The sequence below is a fragment of the Urtica dioica genome, chromosome 9 (genome assembly GCF_054948205.1).
Source record: "Urtica dioica subsp. dioica isolate 48M chromosome 9, U.dioica_male_clone48M_v1_H2, whole genome shotgun sequence".
NCBI classification, from domain to species: domain Eukaryota; kingdom Viridiplantae; phylum Streptophyta; class Magnoliopsida; order Rosales; family Urticaceae; genus Urtica; species Urtica dioica.
The window spans coordinates 12227414-12253419 of record NC_142764.1 but is presented as its reverse complement, the minus strand read 5'-3'; the positions used below and the strand labels follow the sequence as shown (position 1 = coordinate 12253419).

General features: G+C 39.3%; 2 protein-coding genes across 2 annotated transcripts; both read right to left on the bottom strand.

Moving 5' to 3' along the window:
• Positions 1-7766: 7766 nt before the first annotated feature.
• On the bottom strand, positions 7767-13750 carry EMB2279 (pentatricopeptide (PPR) repeat-containing protein). The gene is made up of 9 exons (XM_089626062.1): positions 12565-13750; positions 12191-12382; positions 11798-11879; positions 11487-11678; positions 10923-11036; positions 10088-10178; positions 9830-9987; positions 8673-9104; positions 7767-8347 (listed from the first exon to the last, which is right to left on the bottom strand). Exons 1-9 carry the CDS (start codon positions 13587-13589, stop codon positions 7952-7954), a joined length of 2682 nt encoding a protein of 893 aa, XP_089482188.1. The 5' UTR covers positions 13590-13750; the 3' UTR covers positions 7767-7951.
• Positions 13751-21940: 8190 nt separating this feature from the next.
• Positions 21941-24577, bottom strand: LOC149384988 (pyruvate decarboxylase 1). The gene is made up of 5 exons (XM_089625568.1): positions 23954-24577; positions 23424-23587; positions 22580-23348; positions 22306-22494; positions 21941-22180 (listed from the first exon to the last, which is right to left on the bottom strand). The coding sequence occupies exons 1-5, from the start codon at positions 24470-24472 to the stop codon at positions 22010-22012; spliced, it is 1812 nt and encodes a 603-aa protein (XP_089481694.1). The 5' UTR covers positions 24473-24577; the 3' UTR covers positions 21941-22009.
• Between the last annotated feature and the right edge of the window lie 1429 nt (positions 24578-26006).

The following is a 26006-nucleotide window of genomic DNA, read 5'->3' as shown; positions in this document are numbered from 1 at the left end:
CCAGGCCCAAGACGTTTATAGTCTCTCTCAGACAGGCCCAAGAAGCCCCAAAAAAGCCCCCAAAAAACCTCAAGCCCCAAAAAACGTTATATATACATATGTTATGATCATTATATACACAAAAAACCCTAGGAATAAGTACTTTTAGAATTCAGAATGGAAGGAAAGCCTGACACGACCAAAGCGACTCCGAAGGTAATCATAATACGCGATGAAGCGTCTTCATCGGGTTCTACAAATAGAAGGCTCAAGTATGGGGCTGACCTAACAGAAGCTGAATACAATGAATATTTGGAGAATAGAGGGTGTGAGGATAATAGAAGTCCCATATTGGTTGCTCCGTCCGTGATGGAAGAACTGTTCGGCGAGAATTGGGAGGCTTTTTTTGAAAGCCAATGGAGCTATGGCGGAAGTCCCAAACACTAGAGGCAAGGTTTCTGCGCCAACCTCGGAAGCGGAGAAGAAGCCCTGAAACGGATGATTCAAGTTCTTTTGCTATTCTAGTTCTTCGAATTTCTAATTGTAGCTCTTACTTTTCCTAATAATAGTTCCTTGTTTGTAACGAAATGATCGATTATAGTTATATGTTCGTAATGTTCCTTGTTTGTAACTAAATGATCGATTGTAGTTACCGGTTTGTAACAAAATGATCGATTGTAGTTACCTGTTTGTAACAAACTGATCGATTATAGTTACCTGTTTGTAACTAAATTATCGATTATAGTTATATGTACGTAACTAAATGATCGATTTGAGTCCATTTTTCGCAACTGATATGGAAAACCATTCCCAATCGGATAATTAAAGGTTGACGACGGCAATAAATGCAGATTTAAGAATTATGGTTGAGGGCATTTAATAACGATAAATGCAGCTTTCAAATTTGATACCTTTATATTGTTGACTATATTAAATAGCATTCAATGCTTCTTAGAATTATGGTTGAGGGCATTTAATAACGATAATGGAAGCTTTCAAACCTGATACATTTATATTGTTGACTATATTAAATAGCATTCAATGCTTCTTAGAATTATGGTTGAGGGAATTTATCGTTATTTAATGCCCTACACCATAATGTTTACATTTGTATTTATTGCCGTCAATAACCTTTAGTTACCTGTTTGTAACTAAATTATCGATAATAGTTACCTGTTTGTAACGAATTATCGATGTTAGTTACCTGTTTGTAACTAAATTATCGATTATAGTTATATGTACGTAACTAAATGATCGATTTTAGTTACCTGTTTGTAACTAAATTATCGAGTATAGTTATATGTTCGTAACTAAATGATCGATTTAAGTTACCTGTTTGTAACTAAATGATCGATTTAAAATAGCATTCACTGCTTCATATAGTAATGGTGGATGACATTTAATTTTATGCTACATTTATTGATAAATGTAGCATTATGGTCATTCAAATTCAAAGTCACATACACCATAAAACTGAAATTAAAAGTTCATAACAAATTTATTATTGCATTTCGTTCAACGGAATTGGACTACGACAAGTTGCTCGATTGTGTCCTACTCCTCCGCATCGAGAATATTTTCGACAACCATTGGTATTACCTTCGCCTTGAGATGGTATTCTTCTCTTTTTCGGTCTGCCAGCCTGACGTGCGTACGTTGAGGGTGGTTTGACTATGATCTGTTTCACGTTGTCGGGAATCAACCATGATTCAACGTTGCCGTGTGGATGGATTACACCTGTATAAGAAGATTTCCAATAGTCTGTAGTGTAAAACAAAGAAATGTAGTCCTCAACAACATAGTTCCGAAAGCGGCAACATGCGATCCCGTGAGGACATATAAAGTTGTCTATTTGAAACATTCGACACGTGCATGTCTTATTCGTCAAATTTACAGCCCATGACTGACCATCCCTGTCAATGACCTCGAACTCGTACACCGACGACGGTCGTACCTTCACAATCACAATTAATCTATTTTAGTTCCATATGACTATTATATTTTAGTTCCCTTTAAGAAACTAAAAAACATATATAAGTTACGTATTGGTAACTAAATACCAACGTCTCATGACACATACGCAACTTATATATGTTTTTTAGTTTCTTAAAGGGAACTAATTACCAAAAATTAGTTACGAGTACCTAACATATATATGTCTATTAATTACTTATAAGGAACTAATTACCAAATTTTAGTTACGAAAGCGTAACTTATATTTAGTTACTTATAAAGAACTAATTACTTGCATTCCACAAGCTTGGCCGATGTACCCGATAAGCTTTGCATTCGAATCCACAGAGAGAGCAGCCATGGTACCAAGAGCTTTCTCTCTTCTTTCGTAAAACCATTTTGTCATCCTCTCCCTAAAAAAATCAAAGATCTTCGCGATCGGGAACTCCCGAGCTTTGAGAAGCACGGAGTTCAAAGATTCGGCATTATTGGAGGTCATGATGGAGTACCTTTTTTCGGTGAAATGTGCCTGAGCCCACTTCTCATGGCCTACCTCCTTCTCAAGGTAGGTTCGGATTCCCGCATCTTCTTCATCAAGCATACCCATAAACCTTTCCCACTCGACGTGAGTGTACGCCTTGGCGGCACCGGAAAATTTCCATGCCGCTTCTTTCGTCAAACCTTTGAATTTATTCCTCACATTTTTCAGTAGATGGTACATGCAATACCCGTGATCAGATTCTCTGAATACCTTTCCAACAGCCTGAAGTATTCCTTTGATCTTATCTGACACAATCACTTGATGTTGTCTCTCCCCAATTGCTTTTTTTAACTGTGTTAAGAAGTAAACCCACGACTCCATAGACTCTGAATCACCAACACCAAAGGCGAGTGGAAAAATCTGTTCGTTTGCATCCATCCCACAGGCGGAAAACAGCGTGCCTTTGTAGTAATTCGTCAGAAAATTTCCGTCGATGATAATTACGGGACGAAGGTATTTCCATCCTCTTTTCCACGCGCTACGGGACATAAAGAAGTATCTAAAACGACGGGAGCGTACAGTAGTCACAAGGTCGAATGAAGAACCTGGATTGGCCATCTCCATCACGTACCTCAATGTAGGCAACCTTGCGAACGATCCATCCTCAGTCCCATATAACGATTCTAAAGCTTTCTCTCTAGCCCTCCATGCTTTTTTATAATTCAATTGTACTCCGTAATCCTGCTCCATGTGCGCCATGATGTCTTTAGGCCTACATGGTGATAATGTTGGATCTACGAGTCTGTGTTTCACAACCTCCCCAACCAAATACATGGTCGCCTGAGGATGTTGTCCTTGCCTGTATTGTGCAGCACAAGTGTGCTCAGAGTCGAAGCTACAAACATCAGGCACAATAACAAGTTATATGCATGTAAACTGACGACAGCTTGGACATATTTACACTACTCTAATTGTTTTTGTAGTATTACCTCCTTATATGGAATAATAGTGTTTTCCTCAGTCTAACTGCACGCACGGTCCACTTACAAGAGTCATCACGACAAACCACGTAGAGATACTGTGTAGTAGACGTTCTAACCTTGAACGTAAAATGATTGTTGATTGCATACATGCTCAAATGTTTTTGCAACGCGGCTTTGTTAGCATACAATCCTCATTTACATACCTTTACGGGAGAATGTATGTCTATCACATCCAAGAGCGTGGAATCCGATGATGGAACTGTTGTCGCTCCTTGAGAAGGCGAATGATTGCTCGGTTTGCCGGGGACTGGAGAAGGGGGCTGGCTCGGTGCACCAACGGCTGGAGGAGGGGGCTGGCTCGGTTCACCGGCGGCAGGAGGAGGGGGCTGGCTCGGTTCACCGGCGGCTGGAGGAGGGGGCTGGCTCGTTTCACCGGCAGCTGGAGGGGGATCACTCTCACTACTGTCAGATATGTTTCCGTTGATGTGGACATCAGATGGTTCACCGGCTGGCAGATGAGACTCTTCAAAGATGTTGTCGGGGATATAAGATTCACGTTTCATCACAGGCGGTAAGAGAGCTGCTCCTGGATATGCAGTTCCCGGAAAACCACTTTCTCCGGTATTCGGAGTCGAACCAACATGCGCAGAAGAAGTCTTCAATGACTCAAGCTCCAAAACCAGAGACATTATTGATGTATTCGGTTTCTCTTTCCGAATATGTAAATAACATGCCAAACTAATGTCGGAGTCAATTACTATTGGTTTTACCGCCCCTTCTGTTTTGTATTTCACACTAATAACCTTATGACTGTTTTGATTTAACTTTCCCCCGGAACACGTGAACAGAACTTTTGTCAAATCTTCATACTTGGTCGTCGGCGGTATGAGAGCTACATACAAAACACCGGCCTGGTAATAATCATCTCTTAGCCACTCACCGCTATGCTTGACGTACGTGAATATATCTCCTTTCATAGCCGCTGCAAAATTATTAATTACATAGAATTACACTGCTTGCATAACAGTGTGGCGTGTTAGTTACGTGTACGTAACTACACAAGAAAACTACCGGAATTAGTTACGGAAACATAACTAAACAAAAAAAAAACAGACATTTTCAGTAACGTTTAATCTGGGTTTTGGCATGTCAATCTGGGTTTCGGATTTTTTTTAATCAACAATATCTGAGACTAACCTGTATTGAATTGATTGATGCAGATCTGGGCCCGAAATTTACTGGGATCCGGTGAAGATCTTTGGTATGAACACCAGCCCGGTCATCGGATGGACTTGACGATGATCGGCCCCGGCGACAGAGGTGGGACAACCGAAGATGATGACGTGGGACACACCTCGGCGACAGAGTTGGGACAACCGAAGATGATGACGAGGCGAAAACTGGAATGGGAAATGACAGTTTTTTTGGGTTAGCAGAAGAGAGCCGAAGATGGCTGGATTCGGTGGGTTCAATGGAAGGCAGAAGGGGTTAGGGATATGGGTTAGGTATATAGGGTGGTAGTGAAGTAATTACGGATTTAAATGGAGGTTAAATGGGTAATTTTTTCTCCTCTCTCAATTGACTTCTCCTAGATGTGCCATTTTTCAAAAAAAGTAGTTATGTGTCCAACCACCATAATTTACTCCTAGATATGTCAATCCCCCAAAATAGTTCTTATTGGACCAATACTCTACATTGGGGTGTGGGGCAAAAATAAATTTTTTATCAGTCATTAAAAATAGGCTCACGTGGGCTTTCCTTTGCATCATTTATCTTTTGACCCACTAGGGTATCTTCTACACCATTGCCGCATAAAACCAAGAGAACGAAAATGAACACAAAAAAAAGAAAAAAAAAAAGAGAAATTTGTTGTCAATACCTCATTTTACACTTCTTATTAAGAGAATAACCCAAGTTTCATTTAATTAAGGAAATATCCCATTTTTTCTAAGCAGACAATTATACCCTTCGCGAATCAGTTAATTAATTAACAGACTGAATTGAGTTAGGTTAATTAATTAACTGAATGTTTGAATTGGAAATTCACAAAAAATTCACAAAAATCAGAACTTAAGTCAATTCCTATTCAAAGCATTCAATTAATTAATCTAATTCCTAATTCAGTCAGTTAGTAAATTAACTTTACTCACAAAAAAATTCAGAATCTAAGCTAATTCTTAATTCAACCAGTCCGTTAATTAATCAACCTAATAAATTTTAATCAGTTAATTAATTAACTTATTCGCGAATTAGAACTGAATCAACAAACAAAGGAAAAATCCATCAAATCAACAAACAAAAAGAAATTGTAGAACGAATCAAAAACACGAACAAGCAGAGGTATGTATAAGTTGATCGAAACTGCAAAGAGCGAGAAGAAGAACGCGCATGTGTTCAACACCACAAATCCCTCGAACGCACGCTTATTCCACAACACCGTCGTCCTCGTCTACTCCGTCGCCAATCCATCGTCGGAGACCCCGATCCGCACCGCCGCGAACCTTGTCTACTCCGAGAACCCCTCCGACACCGTCGCCGAGAAGCTCGAAGGCTCGCTCCTCAACGCCGCCGTGTTCGTCGTCCTCGTCGCCGCCATGACGTTCCTGATCTTCTGAGTGTTGTGGGTTATGGGGGTAATTTTGGAATGAAATTTCATTTGAGTTATTCTCTTAATTAATTCAAACTTGGGCTATTCCATTAATAAAGATGGGTTGATTGGGTTAGTAGGCTAATTCACAAAAAAAAAAAAACGCAGGATAAAAAAATTGCAGTTATAGGTGACTTCGATTTAAGACAAACGACCAAATGCAACGAACGACGGGAGTTACACGAGAGTCGAAGATAAACAACGAGATTTAAACGAGTTTTAGAGATCGTCGGTGCGAGGCGGCTGAAAGTTATGGAAACTCGCTCGACGGAAAATTTATTCTCCCCATTTTCTTCGATTTCTTTACAGATTTATTCGTCGTGGAGGAAATGATGGCCGTTTCTCCAATTTTCGAACGAAAAATAACGACAAAACGAAAAAATACGCGTTCGTCGGCCGCTAGACCACCGGCAACGGCGGCGACGACTTTCGCCGGTAATTAAATCACTAGTGGCAACTACACTAGAGCAACTCCAATGCTAAGTGATGCTCACCAATGACACATCATCATAAATAATATATATTATTATGTACAATTTTTATGTTATTAATGGACAATTTTTAGATAAAATACTCTAAAAATGGTCAACTACAATATTATTTTAATATATATTATTTATTAATTTTATATCAACTTAAAATTATTTATTTATAAAAATAATAATGAACATTCACATAATGATTATGTTATTTTATAATGCATGCGCAACTTATCTCAGCTCCACCTAAACATGACAATCCCATTGGAATTGGAGTTGCGCATCCCCAATAATTAGTTAAGCATAATGAGTGGATTATCACACTTATCCTTGTGTTTTTCTTCCCTAGGCACTAGGCAGAAACCACGTTCAATTTCATTTTCTACACCTAATAGTAATCAATATATCATGTTTAGACCCACTACTTAAAAAATATCCAAAATTGAACTTTTATCACATTTTGGACGAAAATAGCCTTAAGTTTAAAATAAACCCTTCATCTCTCCGACAAGTTCCTCCGACAAGTTCCGACACTCTCCGACAAGTTCTAAAATTTTCCAATAAATCCTTCATCGGATTTTCCAAAAATTCCGACAAGTTCCAACACTCTCCAACAAGTTCCGACACTCTCCGATAGTCTCCGACAAGTTCCGATTAAACATACCGAGAAATTAATGATTTATTTTAAACTTAAGGGTATTTTTGTCCAAAAGTGTGACAAAAGTCAAATTTTAGATATTTTTTAAACAGTGGGTCTAATTAAGATATTGTGATAACTATTAGGTCTAGAAAAATGAAATTCATACTTATCTTTGGTGAATACGAAATTGCATGACAGATGTCTATCTTTTGTAACATAAGCCAACTAAAGAAGCTTACTAAGGCACATATATACTTACGCATGAATTATTAATATCAACTGAATTACTATGTTTAACTACTTTCCTGGATGTACACTTCTTCTCTAACAATAAAGAAACCAAAATTCTTAACTCCACCAACCAGATGGATTGCCATATCCTCGGGAATACTGTCATTATTTCTTTATTTTAGTCCGCGGCGGGCTTTTTGCCTATATATATATATGAAGATTCAATTTTTTTTTTCTTCGGAACTTCATAAAACTCTAAAATAAGGCATAGTGGTAAAACATTTTTCCCTGTTACCTCTTATAGCTCTTGTTTAGTTGCCTCAGAATGAAGCTAGTCACAGACCCTAATGGCTCGATCTTGATGAAACCCACGTCAATGGCAAAACCCAGCCCTAAATTATCCAACAGTAGCTCTCCAATAAACAATATGAAACTGGTCTACTTGTAGCTAAAGTTTTGACTTGCCGCCACTTAAGCTGTTACTCAAACGCTTAATATTTTATCTCCCTACAATCAAATAAAAATTATATAAACACTAGAAACGAGTGAGGAGGTTCGTTACAGATTTGATGCTGAAGTAGTGGAAGATTCAGGTGGTTTGACTTTGACATTGACAGCCTCAAATGATGTTCTAGAGAACTCTTCGCAAGAAGCCAATAGATTGTCCAACAATGGATTTGGCTGCTCAGTTCCGGCGGCAATATCGTTGATCTCGTGAATCAGTCGGTCAATAGTGCTTCTCTGAAACTTTGTGGGATTTTCACTGAGCAGTCTCAACCAAGCTTTCTTGGAGAAGTCAGACGAGCGAGTAAGACTCTGACTGGAAATGCAACGCAATGCACACGCATAATCTCCTCTCTCCAACTTCACACAAAACCTTTCTTTGGCGAGAGATGGCGGGGGACTTCGGCCCGTTTCCACCAAGTGATTCCAAGTTACCTCAACCAACTCTTCCTGAAAAAAAAAAATTCATTTAGAAATAAAATCATAGAGAAAATTCTAGTATTATTGTAACGGCTTTTAGCTATAATCAAACTGCTATCTAAATCAACTGAAAAAACACAGGCAATTAGCAACCTTTGAAAAAAATTATCATTAGCCCCAAGTAAATTATAGTTCAAAGATAAGTGCACACAAGTTATGACCATCTTATTAAGCATGACAAGGTTTACGACAAACCAATGCATATGCGATAGGATTTTCTCTCAGGTGAATCCACAAGAGGCGGTGTTGACTTAAGCTTATTCCAAAAATTATATGAAAAGAAAGAGACGATTACCTTCCCGGCTCGAGAAGCAGCCATTATCAGCTGAAGATGGCGCCTCGAGTTGAAGTGAAAGCCGTGATAAAACATCTTTTTGAAAGCGTACTCGAACTCGTCCCATCTCTTCCCCGTGACACAGGCTTCGAGAAAAGTATTGAATGTGTAGATATCGGGCGCCACCAACACTCTGTCATGCTCTCTCGCCTTGATACCATTTGCATCTTCTAGCATCTCCCGGAACATCATTTCTCCTTCTTCGAACATCCCGTGATTCAGATAACCTTTCAGCATTATGTTACAAGTGACGAGATTAGGGGAACAGAAGTCCTTCATGTGGTTGAACATATATGTCGCGTCTTTGACATTTCCAGAATCTAAACACGCTTGTATTAGTCCAGTGTAAGTTACCACCAGAGGCTTATTTGCAACCTTGCATATCTTTTCGATCTGCAATAGTAACCATGGAGATATGCATTATCTGAGCCTGTAAACCCACATTTCAAAAACCTGAAATCTCTACGCTCATCAAGCTAATAATACGACAAGATTCCAGGCAGAAAACCTTTATACTATTCATTTCATTCTTGCAAGTAATATAGTTTGTTTCTGTAACTGTTGTTGGTCCAGCGATCGTGCCTTTGGTTTATTTCACTTTGGTTTTCAGGGATAACTTAGTTAACTGAAATAAGACTATTATAGAGTATCAAAAATACAAATCAGGAAACTAAAACGCTAAATTACAGAAAACAATGATTGCTCAAGTCATAATGTAATTTCCTATTAAATGCTAAGTTTCTGTTGCAAAGAAGTCCCTCTTAGCAATTTCTAGTGCTTCCAATTACCCAAATGTTGTGTGGGCAAGGGACCTAGGGACTAAACCATAGTTTCAACACAGTAAACTAGTGTTTTTTTTAATATTAATTTGCAGGTATTCTAGTAGTCATACTATAAGCAGACTATCACGCCAGCCGGGAAACTAAAGTAAAAAAAAAAAACTACGGAATTACATCTGTCATTTAACGATTCAACTCAAATCTCCACTTGCTAAGACTATAAAAAAAGCACAATAAATGAGAGAGTGCTTAAATTCTTAGCTCAAAATCTCGTAGAAGAAAGAAAAAGAGTTAGATTTTTTTTTTTTTTTTTGGTAACAGACTAAGCACCAAAAGTACCTGCAATAGAGCCTCCCGACTCCTTCCAGCACTGCACAGGCAACGAGCAAAGTCGTAATACAAAGCAGCAGAACCGACCACTCCTCTTGTCTCCATCTCTTGAACAGCCTGCACAGCCTCATCGAGTTTCCCTTCTTTCCAGAGCGTATTCACAACGACTGTATTTGAGAAGCCACAGGAAATCACCTCTATATGTTAAAGCGTATGATATAGAAGTTTTCTGCTGGTGAGAACTCTAGTGCAAGCTCAGAATAATACCTCTATATGTTAAAGCGTTCGGTACAGAAGTTTTCTGCACTTTTTTGAAGAAGTCATGAACCAAGTTGTATTTACCACATGCATACATCACCTGCATCATCGTAGTAAATGTCAGATCTGTGTTTAATAAATTCTAGAGCAACTTTTCTATGCTCAATAATTGTTTAGATATATTATTTCATGAGCAAGAAATAAACCAGTGGTAGAAAAATCTTCATAATTATTTAAAGAAGAGAAGCACTAAGAGTAACTACTACAAACGGCTAGGGTAACAAGACTTTAGATTTACTGGAAGAAAAAAAAATTAAAATAGACATCTGAAAAATATCTCAATGAAGTAAGACATGTAATGGCCTTTCATTGGGCTGTAAGTGAAAACTAACAAAACATTGTCTACCGAGTCACTAAAACTAAATTCCTCAGCGACCTTATCTTTCCCTGATCATGTTACTATGGCTCTAATTAGAAACCAATGCCTGGACTAATAAGACATTTTCCCATGTCTTACAATACAATATGAAAATCTGTGATGCTAAGAAGTAAATTGACCCAAAACAAACATTTCCCTTGCAAAAGCACGTACTTGTATCCATGATAGTAGATTGGAAAGTGGAAGGTGGAAAGTGGAAACAGAATACAGCAACACTGAAATTAAACGCAACGAATTGAAGAGTCTTTGGTTACCTAAACCCTAAGTGGCTACTCTAGTTCACCTGAAGAGCACATTCCTAAGTCTTATATTAAATTGACGAGCCTAAGAGAAAAGCAGTTGTCTCTCAAGTGCTAATATTCAGTAGGTACTAAAATATGATATCCCTCCTCTATTCTCTCATACCTCCATAAAAAGTCCGTGAGTTGTGACCGAAAGTTTCATGTCTTTCTCCTTTAATTGCCGCATAACCCAAAAAGCCCCTTCCCATTGTTTCTGCTGAACGCAAGCATTTAAAACCTGAAAGGTTTTTTTGTCATATAAATATGTAAACAAACAAAGAATTCTTTTTTTTTTTTTTTTTTTAAGAAGAAATAGCAATCTTTTATTAATGTCATAAAATTAAATTAACAAAGAATTAACAACGCCTATTGGACAAAACTACTTCGTGTAATTTTTATTTTATTCTCAAATAATCAAAACAAGTCAGCGTCTAAGGCCGCAACCGAAAGAAATTTCAATCATAACAAAATGGTTCTTTCCTAAACTACAGTCATGCCACCATCCAAATGTACACGAAGATATGCAAGTATTGAGGTCAGCAGTTTTTTTTTTTTAATAGAATTAACACCATTTTTTTAGCTCAGCAGAATTACTACGACATGGATACACATACATGAATGAACGTTGCATAATGCTTGTATTAGTATACTTATAAACAAAATTACGATTTATCACTAAATCACCCACCGCATTGTAGACAACTATATCCGGCTCTAATCGGGGGTCCCACTTCCCAAGAGCCCCTGTTTTGAACATCTTCTTGGGAGGTGAGCGCATAATATCTATGACATCAAAAAGTTCCTTCATATGCCCGGCTTGTCCAAGAGTAACGGCAATCGAGCGATAAGCTACCAAGTCAGGATATGAGGACATTTGTTCCTGTTTCAGAAAGAAGGGATACAAAAACATATTACAGACCTTTCAAAGTTTGGTTTCTCAATTTTTTTTGTTTTATGTTCTTTCATGTACAAAATAAAAAGAGTGCGAGGACATTTTACCAGCATTGCATTGAATACATTGAGCGCCTCCACGGGCCTTCTTGCCTTTCCAAGAACATAAAGCGCAGTCGTGTATACATACCTAGATTGAGTCACATGAGATCTCAAGTTATTCATATGAGTATAGACAGGTCATCTTCAGCTATGTCGATGGAGCATGTCATTTCTTCACAGTTTGAGTCATTTTACAGATACATACTCAAATTCGCAACCATATTTAACTACGCATCCCAATTTGGCAGATGCTAATCTTCTTAAAATGTTATACTAATGCCAGATATCAGGCTCTAAATTGGCTTTACCAGGGTAATACATTTCTCATGTATACACATACACGTACATATATTTTGGGAATCGTAAGGCATTGGAAAATTGTATAGTAAAAAAAATTACCTAAGTTTATGCGATTCAAAACGTTCACGGATTTGAATCCACTCAATGACTTGTAGCACCCTCCTCCAATTTCCGAATTTTCCCAAAATCTGAATAACCCGCGAGATTGAATGATCAGTGAATATAATTTGTGCACTCCTCATCATCTTTGCAAACATCCACTCAGGCATATCCAAGTCTGCACCATTCAGCCTGATAAAATAAATTACTAAAATCAAGAGAGCACAAAATCACGAGACCCAATTCCAAAGGCATAAATAGCAATCGAGTTAATAAGAAGAAACAAGTCAGATTAACATTTCCAAAACGGTGACACAGGCGTAGGTAATTGAGACTTGATAGACAAAACAATGAGCACGTGTTAAGCTTCTTACGACTTTGCTAGCTTTTGAATCTTCTCGTCCATTTCAGCCCGAGGACGTTGTCGCCCGTCCTTAGGGCAACTATCTTCTTCGCCAAGATATCTAAAAGCAGCTCTTTCCACATTCAAACTCTTGTCCTCGCCTCTTTTGCTGAAAGCCTCTGTTCTCATGTTGGGTCTTTCGTCGCTCGGACTTCCATTTCGAGCACGACTCCTCTCAAACCCCTCGCGGGGCTTGTTACTACTTCCAGCTTCAATTCTCTTTCTCTCCACTACTTCACTCGATGATCTGTAACCCCGACGGCTATCATCGGCTCTTTTCTTCTCAGACGTTTCTGAGGACCTCGCTTTGTTCTCGATTCGACTTCTCATCCCCTGATTATAGTCGTCAATGTCCGGTTCCTCTTCCTCTTCTTCCAAACGATTGTGTTGTTTAGGCTGATCTCTGTGTTCCGTTTCTCTTCCCTGCATCAATTTCGTAGTTCCAACCGAACTTCTTTGTTTGTCACCGGACCTCCCGTTCATTTCGCCTACCTTTTTCACGGTGCTATCTTGTTTCTTGAAGCCATCTCTACCAATAAACGACCCATCTTTCTCTGCAGCCCTTGATTTCTTTTCCTTCTCAAATCTCCCTCCGAACACGCTCAATTTCACACCTTTCCCATTCCCGTCAGCCAAAGGCGTTTCCCTTAACTTCTCAGAGCCAGTACTGTCTTGTCTCTTATCCCTTACAGTCTTAACGGTCTCCATAACCTTCAAGTACTCGTCAAACGAAGGCTTGAACTCACTCTCCTTCTCAAGAATCGCGCCACCGACGGATTTCCCATCAGACCCGCCTTCCAACAAGGCTCGAACGACCCTCCCACGTTTGACCAATCCATTCTTAAGCTTAAAATCAACACCGAAACTGGGTCTCCAGTGAAGAAAAAACCTAGATGAAGAAACTGCATTGCTACTCGTACAATTGAAAGCAAAAGCGACGCTACCTTGAAAACCAGAGACGCCCATTTGCCCATTTGTCACAATCATTTCTACCATTTCCTTTCCTAATTCACCGAAACACTTCCGCAGGGCGTTCCATTAATGTATGATATATAAGTTAGCAAACAAGAACGTAGCGCAAAAGAGCGCGAGGAAAGAGAGATGATATGGTCGTGTAGTCGGAGCCACGTGAAAGAAAGTTGTACCAGAAGCTTGTGAACAACGGATTGTGAAAATGCTGAGTGAAAATGCTAAAATAGCTAAAAAAAATTGTCCGATTAAAGTTTTTTTTATTTATTTCTTTTTTAAAAAGAGAGGTCATTATTAGCCAAATAAGCAATAGCAAATATTTATAAATATGATGGTTAGACAAATATAAAATAAATTTTATTGTATTACCACACAAACACATTTTAAAATCAAATAAATATGGACAATATTATCTATGAGATTAGATCTCACGTCTCACTCGTGAGAGAAGAAATTGTTTTACCACTTGCCCCAATCACGTTTGGGTTAGAGTTTTTTATTCTTAAATTCAATGGATTCTTGACATTTATAATTTATTTAATAATATAATATAATTATATCTAATAAAAATTAGTTCTTTTGGCACGCTTGCGTCACGCATATATACGTAGAGTTTAATTCAAAATATTATATATGTATATATATGTATTAATAATTTAAAGAAATTTGTAACCGACTAACCTTATTTAAACTTAAGAATTTCATTTTGTCATATATTTCTGATTTTTTTTATTTCTAACCATTCTACTTATGTGGCACATTGTTTATACAATTTTTACTCTTATTAATTAGTTAATATATTTTATTTTCGAAATTAATAAAATCTAATTTATTATTCAAAATCTCTAATTATTAAAATATCAGTTATCTCTCTCTATTTTCACGTTCACACTCTCTCTCCCTCTTCACATTTTTTAGCCATAGACAAATGTCAAAAACATTAAAAGCTTTTTGGACCCTCTTAAAAACATTAAAAGCATTTTTTAGCCAAAATACCCTAAAAGCACCCTCTTAAATTAACCATTTAAATGATTTTATTTTAAAAAAAAAATAGAGATTAATATGTGAAATTTGTAATTAAAAAAGCTCAAAAGCCTTTCACAAACTTAATCTCTCCTCTTTTGATAGAGATTAAGTTAATTTTAGTTAAAACATGAGTTTTTTTTTTTTATTAATGAGTTGAGACTCATTTATAAGTAGGTCATTGATTATGACCGATCATTCCTTAACAAACTTTTTTTTTATATAACAAAATAAACCTAATCCTGCTATGATACTTTATTTATTGCGGAGTACTCTTTCCTCTACGCACCGGTTTGCAGGCGTAGAGGCTTTAACGAGGCCCCTTCAAAAAAATGAATAACGTAACCGCACGGTACACACAAAGAAAAAAATTCGGTTAAAGAAAAAATTTTGATTTAAATTTTAATCGAAATTAATCGGTTAAAATTAACCGTACGGTTAATTTTAATTGAATTTTCGGTTAAAATTAATCGTACGGTTAATTTTAACCGAATAAAAAACAATTAACCTAGGTTAATTGAAAAATAAGAGGTCAGTACAATCACATCATGTGGATGTGGCTTAAAGAAAGTGTTAAAACAATACGTGGGATACGTAAGCAATTGTCCACTTTCGCTGCAATTGTCCACTTTTCGGTTAAAACAATTAATTGCAATTAATTGTCCACTTTTCTATTTCGGTTAACAATTAACCGTGAGAAAAAAAATTCAGTTAATGGTTAACTGAAGTTAACCGAATTTTCAAGTTTACACACAATCAGAGGAAAAAAAAGACATTCGAAACCACCAGATACACGCTCAACTTTAAACTTAAACAAATAATTCAAAAAGAACATGTTGATAATATCAAAATTCGGGAACAACTAGAATCTTAGTTTATTACGAGTAAAGAATGTTAGATAATTCTTCGAAATTGAAGATGTCGAGGCTTGAATCACGCATAGGAACACTTTCCTTATAGTATTTCGAGTCCCCAAAGTGTCTTAAGGTTTCTGTACAAGAATACCGCAGGATACGACAAGCCTAATTCATACTGCACAAAGACAGAGTGAAAATCCGAAAATAAGCAAGAACGATGTTTCTGGATAAGTGTTTCAGGAAGAGAGAAAGTTGGTTCGAAAACCTGTGTTGATTACTGAATCCGAAGTCGGATTATATAAGCAATCGTACCCGTTCGTGAAGAGGTTCGACGAACAGTCGCACTGATTCGGTCGAACTACGGTTATAGTCGCAAACGACACGACCGTTGGCCAAACGATCGTTCGTTTCGAAGCGACGTGACCGTTAGTTCGAACGGTAACCAAAAATAACTACTAAATGAGAAGGCGCGACCGTTGGCGAGAATCGCCGCGAGAAGCCCGCGGACCGTGCCGTTTCGCCTCGAGGTCGAGCTCACCTGGGGTCGAGCTCGCCTGGAGGTCGAGCTCGCCAAGTCGAGCTGGAATGACTTCGTCACTTCGTCCAGTCGACCTCGCCCAGTCGAGCTGGAATGACTTCGTCATTTTCTCATTTACCTTAGTATTTGTTCCATGTGGGACTCTTTCCCACACTCAAACTCACTTTCTCAATCAACAACACACTATTTTGTATTTTAGTGAACAAATTAAATTGAGCTAATTAAAACACCTATTTAATGTTACTCAATTTCCAACAATCCCCCACTTGTTCAGAAAAGTCAAAATAGAATCCAGAAAAGAAACAAAGAGTGTTAGTACAGATAAGTATCTTTCGATTTGAACTTATCCTTAGTATAAGCAACACAAGACTTTATCGGAAATTAGGTAGCTAGGCTTTGAACCTATTTTCCTTGTGATAAAATCGGTGTTACTCAACACACACCCTTTAGTGTTCTTTGCCTATATCACACGCTTAGCACCGTTAATGGCCATGTGCTCATCATGTCTCATGAATTTTTTTCATGAGAGAAACTCCAACTCTCACTTTGGGACGGCACCATCCCGAAATTCACATAGGTGAAGTTCTTACAGTATCTCTGTTACGTATAGATACTTGTCCTCAAGACTGAACTTCATTAAGAGTTAAGAAACTCAACCTCCCGATTGTAACAGTCAACATTATTATATAATGTTACGAATATCCAATTCAATGACTTGTTCGTACCCATTGAACATATTGTTAGTCATTTCCTAACCTTAGGTTGGGTTTCCATCATTGTCAGATCACTACTCAAGGAGTTTAAGACCCATACCTCTCGAGGTCGATTTCACCAAATCTCTTGCAAGAGGTTTAGTGAACGGATCAGCAATATTAAAGCTTGATCTCACATATGTGAGCGAAATGATTCCATCTTTGATCAATTTCCTCACATAGTCATGTCTAGACTTTCCATTATACACTTCACTGTATGCTCTAGCTAAAGTTGATTGACTATCACAATGTATCGACACGGTTGATATATGTCTTTAGCCAATGGAACTTCTAAAAGAAGATCCCTCAACCATTCAGCCTCTTGACCTGCGGAAGCAAGAGCCACGAACTCTGATTCCATGGTCGAATGAGTGATACAAGTTTCTTTCTTTGATATCCAAGAAACTGCCCCACCGGCAAGTGTAAACACCCATCCCGTCGTAGATTTGTTATCTCCGACACTCGATATCCAACTTGCGTCAGTATATCCTTCTAGTACAGCAGGAAACTGGCCGTATTGAAGTCCAAGATTTTTGGTTTTCAAAAGAAATCCAAAAATTCTCCCAATGGCCTTCAAATGCTCGGTACTTGGATTGCTAGTAAATCTACTCATTTTACTAACGGCGAATGCCATGTCTGGTTGAGTACATTGCATCAAGTACATAAGGCAACCAACAGCACTAGCATATTCCAATTGAGCCACAGCCCTTCCATCATTCTTTTCAAGTTTTATACTTGGATCAAATGGGGTGTTCACTTCTTTGAAATTTAAATGTTTGAACTTATCAAGCACTTTTTCAACATAGTGTGATTGACTAAGTTCATAACCCCCACTGGTTCTACGAACCTTGATACCCAAAATAGTATCAACTTGTCCAAGATCTTTCATTTTGAAAGTAGAAGATAGAAACCTCTTTGTTTCTAATATTCCTTTCATCTCATTGCTAATGATCAACATATCATCAACATAGAGACATAGGAGGATCACAAGGTTACCACGCACCTTTGAGTACAAACACTTGTCACAAACGTTAGGAACAAATCCATTCGAAAGTATGACTGAGTCAAACTTTTGATGCCATTGTTTGGGTGCTTGTTTTAATCCATATAAGGATTTAACATGTTTGCAAACCTTTTGTTCATTACCCGGAAGCACATAACCTTCCGGCTGCTCCATGTAAATCTCCTCATCGAGATCTCCATTTAAGAATGCCGTCTTGACATCCATTTGATGAACATTGAGGTTATACAAAGAAGCCAAGGCAAACAACACTCTAATTGTTGTTGTCCTCGCTACCGGTGCATATGTGTCAAAGTAATCAATTTCTTCCCGTTGTTGAAATCCTTTGGCTACTAATCTAACCTTGTAAGTGTTAAGAGTACCATCACTATGGTACTTCTTTCGGAACACCCACTTACTCCCAATAGGTCTCGACCCTTTGGGTAGGTCGACAATCTCCCAAGTATGGTTTGACATAATAGAATCCATTTCATCTTGGATAGCATCCTTCCAAAAGGCGGAGTCTCGAGAAGCCATAGCTTCATTATAAGTCTTAGGATCATCTTCAATAAGAAGAATAATAGGAATCTTTCGAGCAAAACTCTCTTTATTTCCTTCTACTAGGTAAAAAGAAATGAGGCGAGAATCTAAATCCTTAGTCTTACGGACTCTTTTGCTTCTCCGAAGTTCGGGTTGTTCTACAACTACCTTAGAAGAACTTTCCTCTCGAGGTTCTTCATTAGTGGAATTTTGAGATTCTTTTTCTTTCGAGTTAAGATTCTCAAAGAATTCCACATCTCGGGATTCCACTATGACATTAGACTCTAAGTTTAGAAGTCTATATGCCTTGCTATTCGTAGCATAGCCAACAAAAGCACTTCGTATCGCTCGAGGACCCAACTTGGTCCTTTTAGGATCCATGTTTTTGTCGTAGGCTAGACACCCCCACACTTTGAAATACCCAATATTCGGCTTTCGCCCTTTCCATACCTCGTACGGAGATATTTGGGTTTTCTTTAAAGGAATACGGTTTAAAATATGACATGCGGAAAGTAAAGTTTCACCCCACAAACTAAAATGTAATTCAGAATGCATTAACATGGCATTTATCATCTCTTGAAGTGTCATATTTTTACGTTCGGCTAAACCGTTTTGTTGTGGTGTTCTAGGTGCGGAACATTCATGAACAATACCATTTTTTCACAAAATGTATTAAAATCACTAGGAAAATATTCACCACCCCTATCACTTCTAAGGACTTTAATATTAACTCCTAATTGATTTTCTACTTCAGCCTTATACACCTTAAAAACATTAAAAGCATCATCTTTATGTTTCAATAAATACACATATGTAAATCTAGAGCAATCATCAATAAAGGTAATAAAGTACCTATTTCCCCCACGGGTTAACATGCCATCAAATTCACATATATCAGAGTGTATAAGATCTAACAACTTAGAATTTCTCTCTACACTATAAAACGGTTTCTTTATCATTTTAGATTTCACACATATTTCACATTTATCTAATTTATCAGATTTGCACGAAATTAAACCACATTTGATTAATCTTTTCATAGTGCTAAAACCAATATGTGCTAATCTACTATGCCATAAAGAAACGGAATCAACCATATAAGCAGAAGGAGAAATTTCATTAATAACATTGTCAATAATACAAAGTTTGACCATCCCTTCACTGGAATAGCCTTTGCCAACAAATACACCATTACGGGTCAAGATAAGCTTGCCCGACTCATACACAGATTTGATCCCCGGTTTGCCTAGGAGATCACCACTAACTAGGTTCCTACACATATCCGGAACATGGAGAACATTGGTCAAAGTGACCGTTTTCCCGGAGGTGAAGTTGAGATCCACGTTTCCGATGCCGACAACTTGAGAGCGATGCTCGTTTCCCATCTGAACTGTTTGTCCATCGTTGACTTCAGAATAGGTTTTGAAGGCAGCCCTATCATAGGTGACGTGGACGGTAGCACAAGTGTCGTACCACCACCCTTGAACCTTGCCGTTGACCGCCATGAGTTCGCTCAACGTAGCGACTATGTTAGTATCGGTCATAGTGGCGTCGACCTCTTTCTCTTCTGTCTTGCGGTGTCGACAATCTCGAGCATAGTGACCGGGTTTGCCACACACATAGCAGCCCCCTTTGGACCTCTTGGACACGGGCTTGTTATCGAACGTGGATTTGCCGAAATGCTTGAATTTCTTCGAGTCCTTTTTGGAACCCGAAAAACCTTCCTTGTCATTTCTCTTCCTTTTGCCTTTAGCGCTCACAGCATTTGCCTTGGAAGTTCCGGCATCCGTCGTCTTCTCTCTCATCCTCGATTCCTCCTCGATTCGAAGATGTTTATGGATTTTCTCCAAAGAGAAGTCCTCGGTGTTGTGAAGAAGTTTCTTCCGATAGCCTTTCCACGAATTGGGCAACTTCGCAATAATCGCACCAACTTGGAAAGTCTCCGGAACATCTATCTTCACAGTCCTCAATTTGTTGACAATAACTTGCAATTCATGAACTTGAGCAAGTATAAGCTTGTCATCAAACATCTTGAAATCAAAGTAACTCGAGACAAGGAACTTTTTGGTACCTTCTTCTTCCGCCTTGAACTTGTACTCGAGAGCCTTCCATATCTCGACCGCCGATGGATTGTCGGTGTAGAGATCGTAGAGTCGGTCTGGCAATGTGTTCAGAATATGTCCCCGGCACAGCAGCTCATCCTCTTGACGCTTCTTCCGGTCCGCCTTGAGTTCTTCATCATCATTGTCTGTCGGCTCCAGGATGGGCTCCAACGTCGGGTCGAGCACGTAGAAGATCTTCATGGCGGTGAGGAAGAACCGCATCTTGTCCTGCCAGCGGGTGAAGTTGGTGCCGTCGAAGCGATCCAATTAACTTGACGAAGTCCTGGCTCATCACTTTCAGACTCGAAACAGACGCATCGGTAGCCATAGCACAAGATACTATAAGATTGTTAGATAATTCTTCGAAATTGAAGATGTCGAGGCTTGAATCACGCATAGGAACGCTTTCCTTATAGTATTTCGAGTACCCCAAAGTGTCTTAAGGTTTCTGTACAAGAATACCGCAAGATACGACAAGCCTAATTCAGACTGCACCAAGACAGAGTGAAAATCCGAAAATAAGCAAGAACGATGTTTCTGGATAAGTGTTTCAGGAAGAGAGAAAGTTGGTTCGAAAACCTGTGTTGATTACTGAATCTGAAGTCGGATTATATAAGCAATCGTACCCGTTCGTGAAGAGGTTCGACGAACAGTCGCACTGATTCGGTCGAATTACGGTTATAGTCGCAAACGACACGACCGTTGGCCAAACGATCGTTCGTTTCGAAGCGACGTGACCGTTAGTTCGAATGGTAACCAAAAATAACTACTAAATGAGAAGGCGCGACCGTTGGCGAGAATCGCCGCGAGAAGCCCGCGGGCCGTGCCGTTTCGCCTCGAGGTCGAGCTCACCTGGGGTCGAGCTCGCCTGGAGGTCGAGCTGGAATGACTTCGTCACTTCGTCCAGTCGACCTCGCCCAGTCGAGCTGGAATGACTTCGTCATTTTCTCATTTACCTTAGTATTTGTTCCATGTGGGACTCTTTCCCACACTCAAACTCACTTTCTCAATCAACAACACACTATTTTGTATTTTAGTGAACAAATTAAATTGAGCTAATTAAAACACCTATTTAATGTTACTCAAATTTCAACGAAGACACTATTGATAACCTATTAACTTATATACAAAATATTGACATGAATAAAAAAAAAAAAAAAAAAAAAAAAAAGAACAGTTCGAATACCATATACTAAAATCGGTGAAATTTTTTAATGCGAAGGTTGCGTAAATTTTTTTTCCTTTAAATATTTTTAACTTTGAATTTTCTTGATTCCAATCCACACATTCACATAATAAGTTGATCTCTAATAAGTTTCATAAATTAGTTTGTTTTTTATATCGTCTCTTTCTAATAGAAGCAAAGAGTTAAACGAACTTTACAACGTTACAAAAAAAACTTCAAGACATTATAGCTAATCTTGGGTTGGACGGATCATCTGAAGAAGATCGCTTGACCGGAACAAGAGCACGAAAAAAATCAGCGTATCCTATCACAACCTTTTTTCTAGCAGAAGTATTTACGGGTTCCCAACCATAGCGACTTATCATGTCACATGATTCACATCATGTACAATCTTCCAGCTTAATATACTTTTTTTTTTTTGGTTACTTTTGTTATTCACATTATATGTTTTACTGTGGATTTGGTGGGCGACTATTGGCAGCAGAGACCCTAGAGCCCCACTCGAGAAGCTCTTTGCTTGTGTCATCTTTGTGAACAATCACCTCAATGAAGCACAAACAGTCTTTCTTCTCACCACTGGCTATCTCAATTGCTTCAATCAATTCCTCTTCACTTCCCACCTACGTTCAAACAAAGGCAATTCATCAACATCCAATACCATATTCAATCACGGCACTCCCGTTTTTATCTTACTTGCATATGTTAGCTCAAACCAACACCCAGTCTAAAAGTTCTGAACACTAACCTTTGTAGTCCAACAGTTGCCTTGACCGTTGTGAATTGCGTCGACAAGGGCAGTGTAATTCCAGTTCTTGATGACATTGTAAGGCCCGTCGTGGATCTCGACCTCGATCGTGTACCCGCCGTTGTTGATGAGGAAGATGATGGTCCTCTGTCCGCACCTCAACATCGTCGACACATCTTGAGCCGTCACCTACGTTAGTAATACGCGAAAGGAGAGTCACAAAAAAGAGTTCACCTACGCCAAACAATTGAATATGGGGGCGGGGGACAGAAACCTGGAAACTTCCATCTCCGATGAAAGATATGACTCTCTTCTCAGGCAGAGCCTGCGCATAGCCGAGCGTGGCTCCGACGGACCACCCGATGGACCCGTACTGCATCTGGAACTCATAGCCGCACCCGCGCGGGAGCTTGAGCTTCTGGCAGTTGAACCACGAGTCGCCGGTCTCGGCGACAACGGCGGTGTCGGCGGAGAGCATGCGCTGCACGTGCTGGAACATGACGTTGACACGGAGAGGCTCGCCGGGGCGGCACTTGAGGGGGCTCCCGGGGGGGACGAAGATGCGATCGTAGTTCTCGAAGGCGGTGGTGTTCCTGCGCAGGCGCTTGGCGAGGGCGCGCAGGAAGTCGTCCATGAGGATGCAGCCGAAGGCGGGGCCGTTGCCGACGGTGACGCGGCCGGGCTGGACGATCACCGCCTTCTCCCTCCTCAGGAGCAGGGAGTACCCGACGGAGCTGTAGTCGTTGAAGACGGGGCCCGCGAAGAGGTAAGCGTCGGCGGACTCGACGATCTCCGCGCAGAAGGCGGTGCTCACCGCGCCCCAGTACGTCCCTATGAACCGCGGGTGGTGCTCCGGGACGAGCCCTTTGGCCGACGGCATCACCGCCACCGCGTACCCGCTCGCGTCCGCCAGCTCGACGAACGCCTCGATCGCTCGGGCCACGCGCAGCTTGGGCCCGCCCACCACCACCGGCTTCACCGCTCTGTTCAGGAACTCCGCCGCCGCCTCCACTGCCGCCTCGAGTCCCATCTGGTTGCTCAACCTGGATCACCACACCTATAGCTAGTCAATCATCGAGAATCGATAATGAGTGTTTGATACGGAGAGCGAGGTTTACTTTGGGGAGAGGGAGAAGGGGACGGGGTCGCGGCTGAAGGTGGGGTGAGGGATGGCGGGGAGATTGCAGCTGATGCTGATGTACACGGGCTTGCTTTCCTTCAGAGCCGTTGAGATCGCCGTGTCTATTTGCTCATGAGCGTCCTCCAAGTTATTCACCACCGCCTACAAGAAATTACACAACATATACAGCAAAATCAAATCAGCTTCTTACAACCTCATGTCCGAAATTTTATTTTCTTGAGCATATGATTTTTCTCACATAACCAATGAATGCGTTTCCCATTATTATTTTCCAAAGAAACGAATGATAACTATCGCACCCCCCCAAAAAAAAACGGTTTAGATCAATTCATTAATTTAAATATACAAAAAAAAAAAAAAAAAAAAAAAAAAAAACACGAAATGCTACAACGACGCGACCATATATATTAATCGGTCATCTTTTAAGCAAATTCATGAGCATTTGAAAAGATGATGTTAATAGGGAGGGAGGGAGGGAGAGAGATGAATATTGAATAATGAAGGAACCTGGTAGCAAGTGACGGTCTGGAAGCAGCGAAGCTCCTGAGAGAAATCAGGGAGGCCAATAGTGTGGTGGAGAATCCTGTTGGTCCCGTAGTCGTTGGTGTTTGGACCACCGACGATACAGATCACGGGGAGGTTCTCGCTGTAGGCGCCGGCGATGGCGTTGAGGACGCTGAGCCCGCCGACGGTGAACGTGACGACGCACGCGCCGACGCCACGTGCGCGCGCGTAGCCGTCCGCGGCGTAGCCGGCGTTGAGCTCGTTGCAGCAGCCGACGTTGTTGAGCCCCGGCTCGGCGATGAGATGGTCCAGTAGCGTCAGGTTGAAATCCCCCGGCACCGTGAACACCTCACTCACGCCCACCTGAACCAGCCTCCGCGCCAAGTGCCTCCCCAGCGTCGCCCCCGCCGACGACAGCACCGCCGAGCACTGCATCGCCGCTACGCTTCCGTTCGACGGGCACCCCACCACGTCGCTGCTTGAGGCCTGGCACGCGTCCACGTGGCCTATCTTCGTGTCCATTTCTTGGATAACTATTTTTTGTTTTTTGTGTGTAGGTGTATAAAGAGAGAGAGAGAGCGAATGTTTTGCGAGTTTGTTTTGTTGTGTTGTCCGCAGTGCGGGATTGTAGTTTATATAGTAGAAGATTTCTATTATTTGCTTGTCTTTTTTAAGAGGCTTGTATATTATTATTATTTTTTTTTAATTGGGAATGTTTGAGAAAAGCTTGGAAGATACCTGGGGCGGTTTCCTTTGTGTAAGACGAAGTTTTAAATTTAATAGAATAAGAAAACCAAGGCGGTGACAATCATGGGATTCAAGTGCATTGACTAAAAAAGTAAAGAAAATATGGCGCGGTCCAAATTGTTCCACGGATACTGACCATTTCTACTTGTAAGAATTTTAAAATATATTTGTTTTTGTGATTCTGACCATAGTTTAGTATATATGCTGTCGAGTGTACTCGAGAAAAAGCATCAAAGTGGGATTTGTCTTCTCAGTGTCACACCAATGTTATTTGTTATGGGCAATTTCTCGCCTTAGTTTATTGGCATTTCTTATTACTAGGGGCACGGCACAATATATCTTATCATCAAAATTGATTTTAAAAAAATATTATCTTATTTTTCTCTTCTATTTTTTTTTTACTTAAGCTCTCTCTTCTTAAAAAAATTTAACCTTAACTAACTTTGAATAAATTTAGTTTTTTTTTAATTATAAACATGAAGGATTAATTCCTTTTTTATCCAATGGACTCGTACCTCGATTTCATTTCACCCCCTGGACTCGGAATTGTTGCAGAACTAATCTCAGAACTTAGACACGTGTTACAACTTGCCACTTCCGTCAGTATTTGGACGTTAAGTTTAACTTTTTGATCACGTGGCAAAAATTTAAAAAGTATAAGAGTATTTTTCTATTATTCTAAATAGTTTTAATATTTAAATATTATTATTAGATTAAATAATTAAATATTAATATATATATATATATATATATATATTGACTATGTTTGGTTCAGTTTATTAAGCTTGATTTTAGTTTTTTCTAAAAGTTAAATTACATTTAAGTGTTTGGTAAAATTGCTTTTTCTAAAAGCTAAAAAGTGTTTTTGAATATTTTAACTAAAAAACCAAAAGCTACAATTTGTAGCTTTTATACGTAGCTTTAGTTTTTGGATTGTAATTTCTCTCTCTTAACTTTTTTGTTCTCTTACACTAACTTTTAATTCTAATTATCTTTATATGCTTTTATCAAATAATTTTTTTGACGTCACCAAAATTTATAATTTATTTTTTACATTCTATAGACACCCACTTTGATATATTTTTTATATAACAAAATATATCTTATTATTATTATTAATTACATTTTATATAAATAATTATCACTTATAAATATTAATATATATTTTACCAAACACTAAATCAGCTTTTGTTAACAGCTACAGCTATTTTACAATAGTTTACCAAACACTCGTCTGTTTTTTAAAACAACAGTTTTTTTGTACAGCTATTTTAAAATCACTTTTTTAAAAAGCAAAGCTATGCCAAAC

Coding starts and splice junctions, on each gene's coding strand:
- EMB2279 (XM_089626062.1), bottom strand. CDS start 13,589: ATGGTAGAAATGATTGTGACAAATGGGCAAATGGGCGTCTCTGGTTTT. Junction 11,037..11,486: donor ATATAGTTGTCTACAATGCG/GTGGGTGATTTA, acceptor AAAACCTTTCAG/GTTTTAAATGCTTGCGTTCA. Junction 9,105..9,829: donor GTCGGGAGGCTCTATTGCAG/GTACTTTTGGTG, acceptor TTACTATTGCAG/ATCGAAAAGATATGCAAGGT.
- LOC149384988 (XM_089625568.1), bottom strand. CDS start 24,472: ATGGACACGAAGATAGGCCACGTGGACGCGTGCCAGGCCTCAAGCAGC. Junction 23,588..23,953: donor AGACCGTCACTTGCTACCAG/GTTCCTTCATTA, acceptor AATTTCTTGTAG/GCGGTGGTGAATAACTTGGA. Junction 22,181..22,305: donor GCAACTGTTGGACTACAAAG/GTTAGTGTTCAG, acceptor GTTTGAACGTAG/GTGGGAAGTGAAGAGGAATT.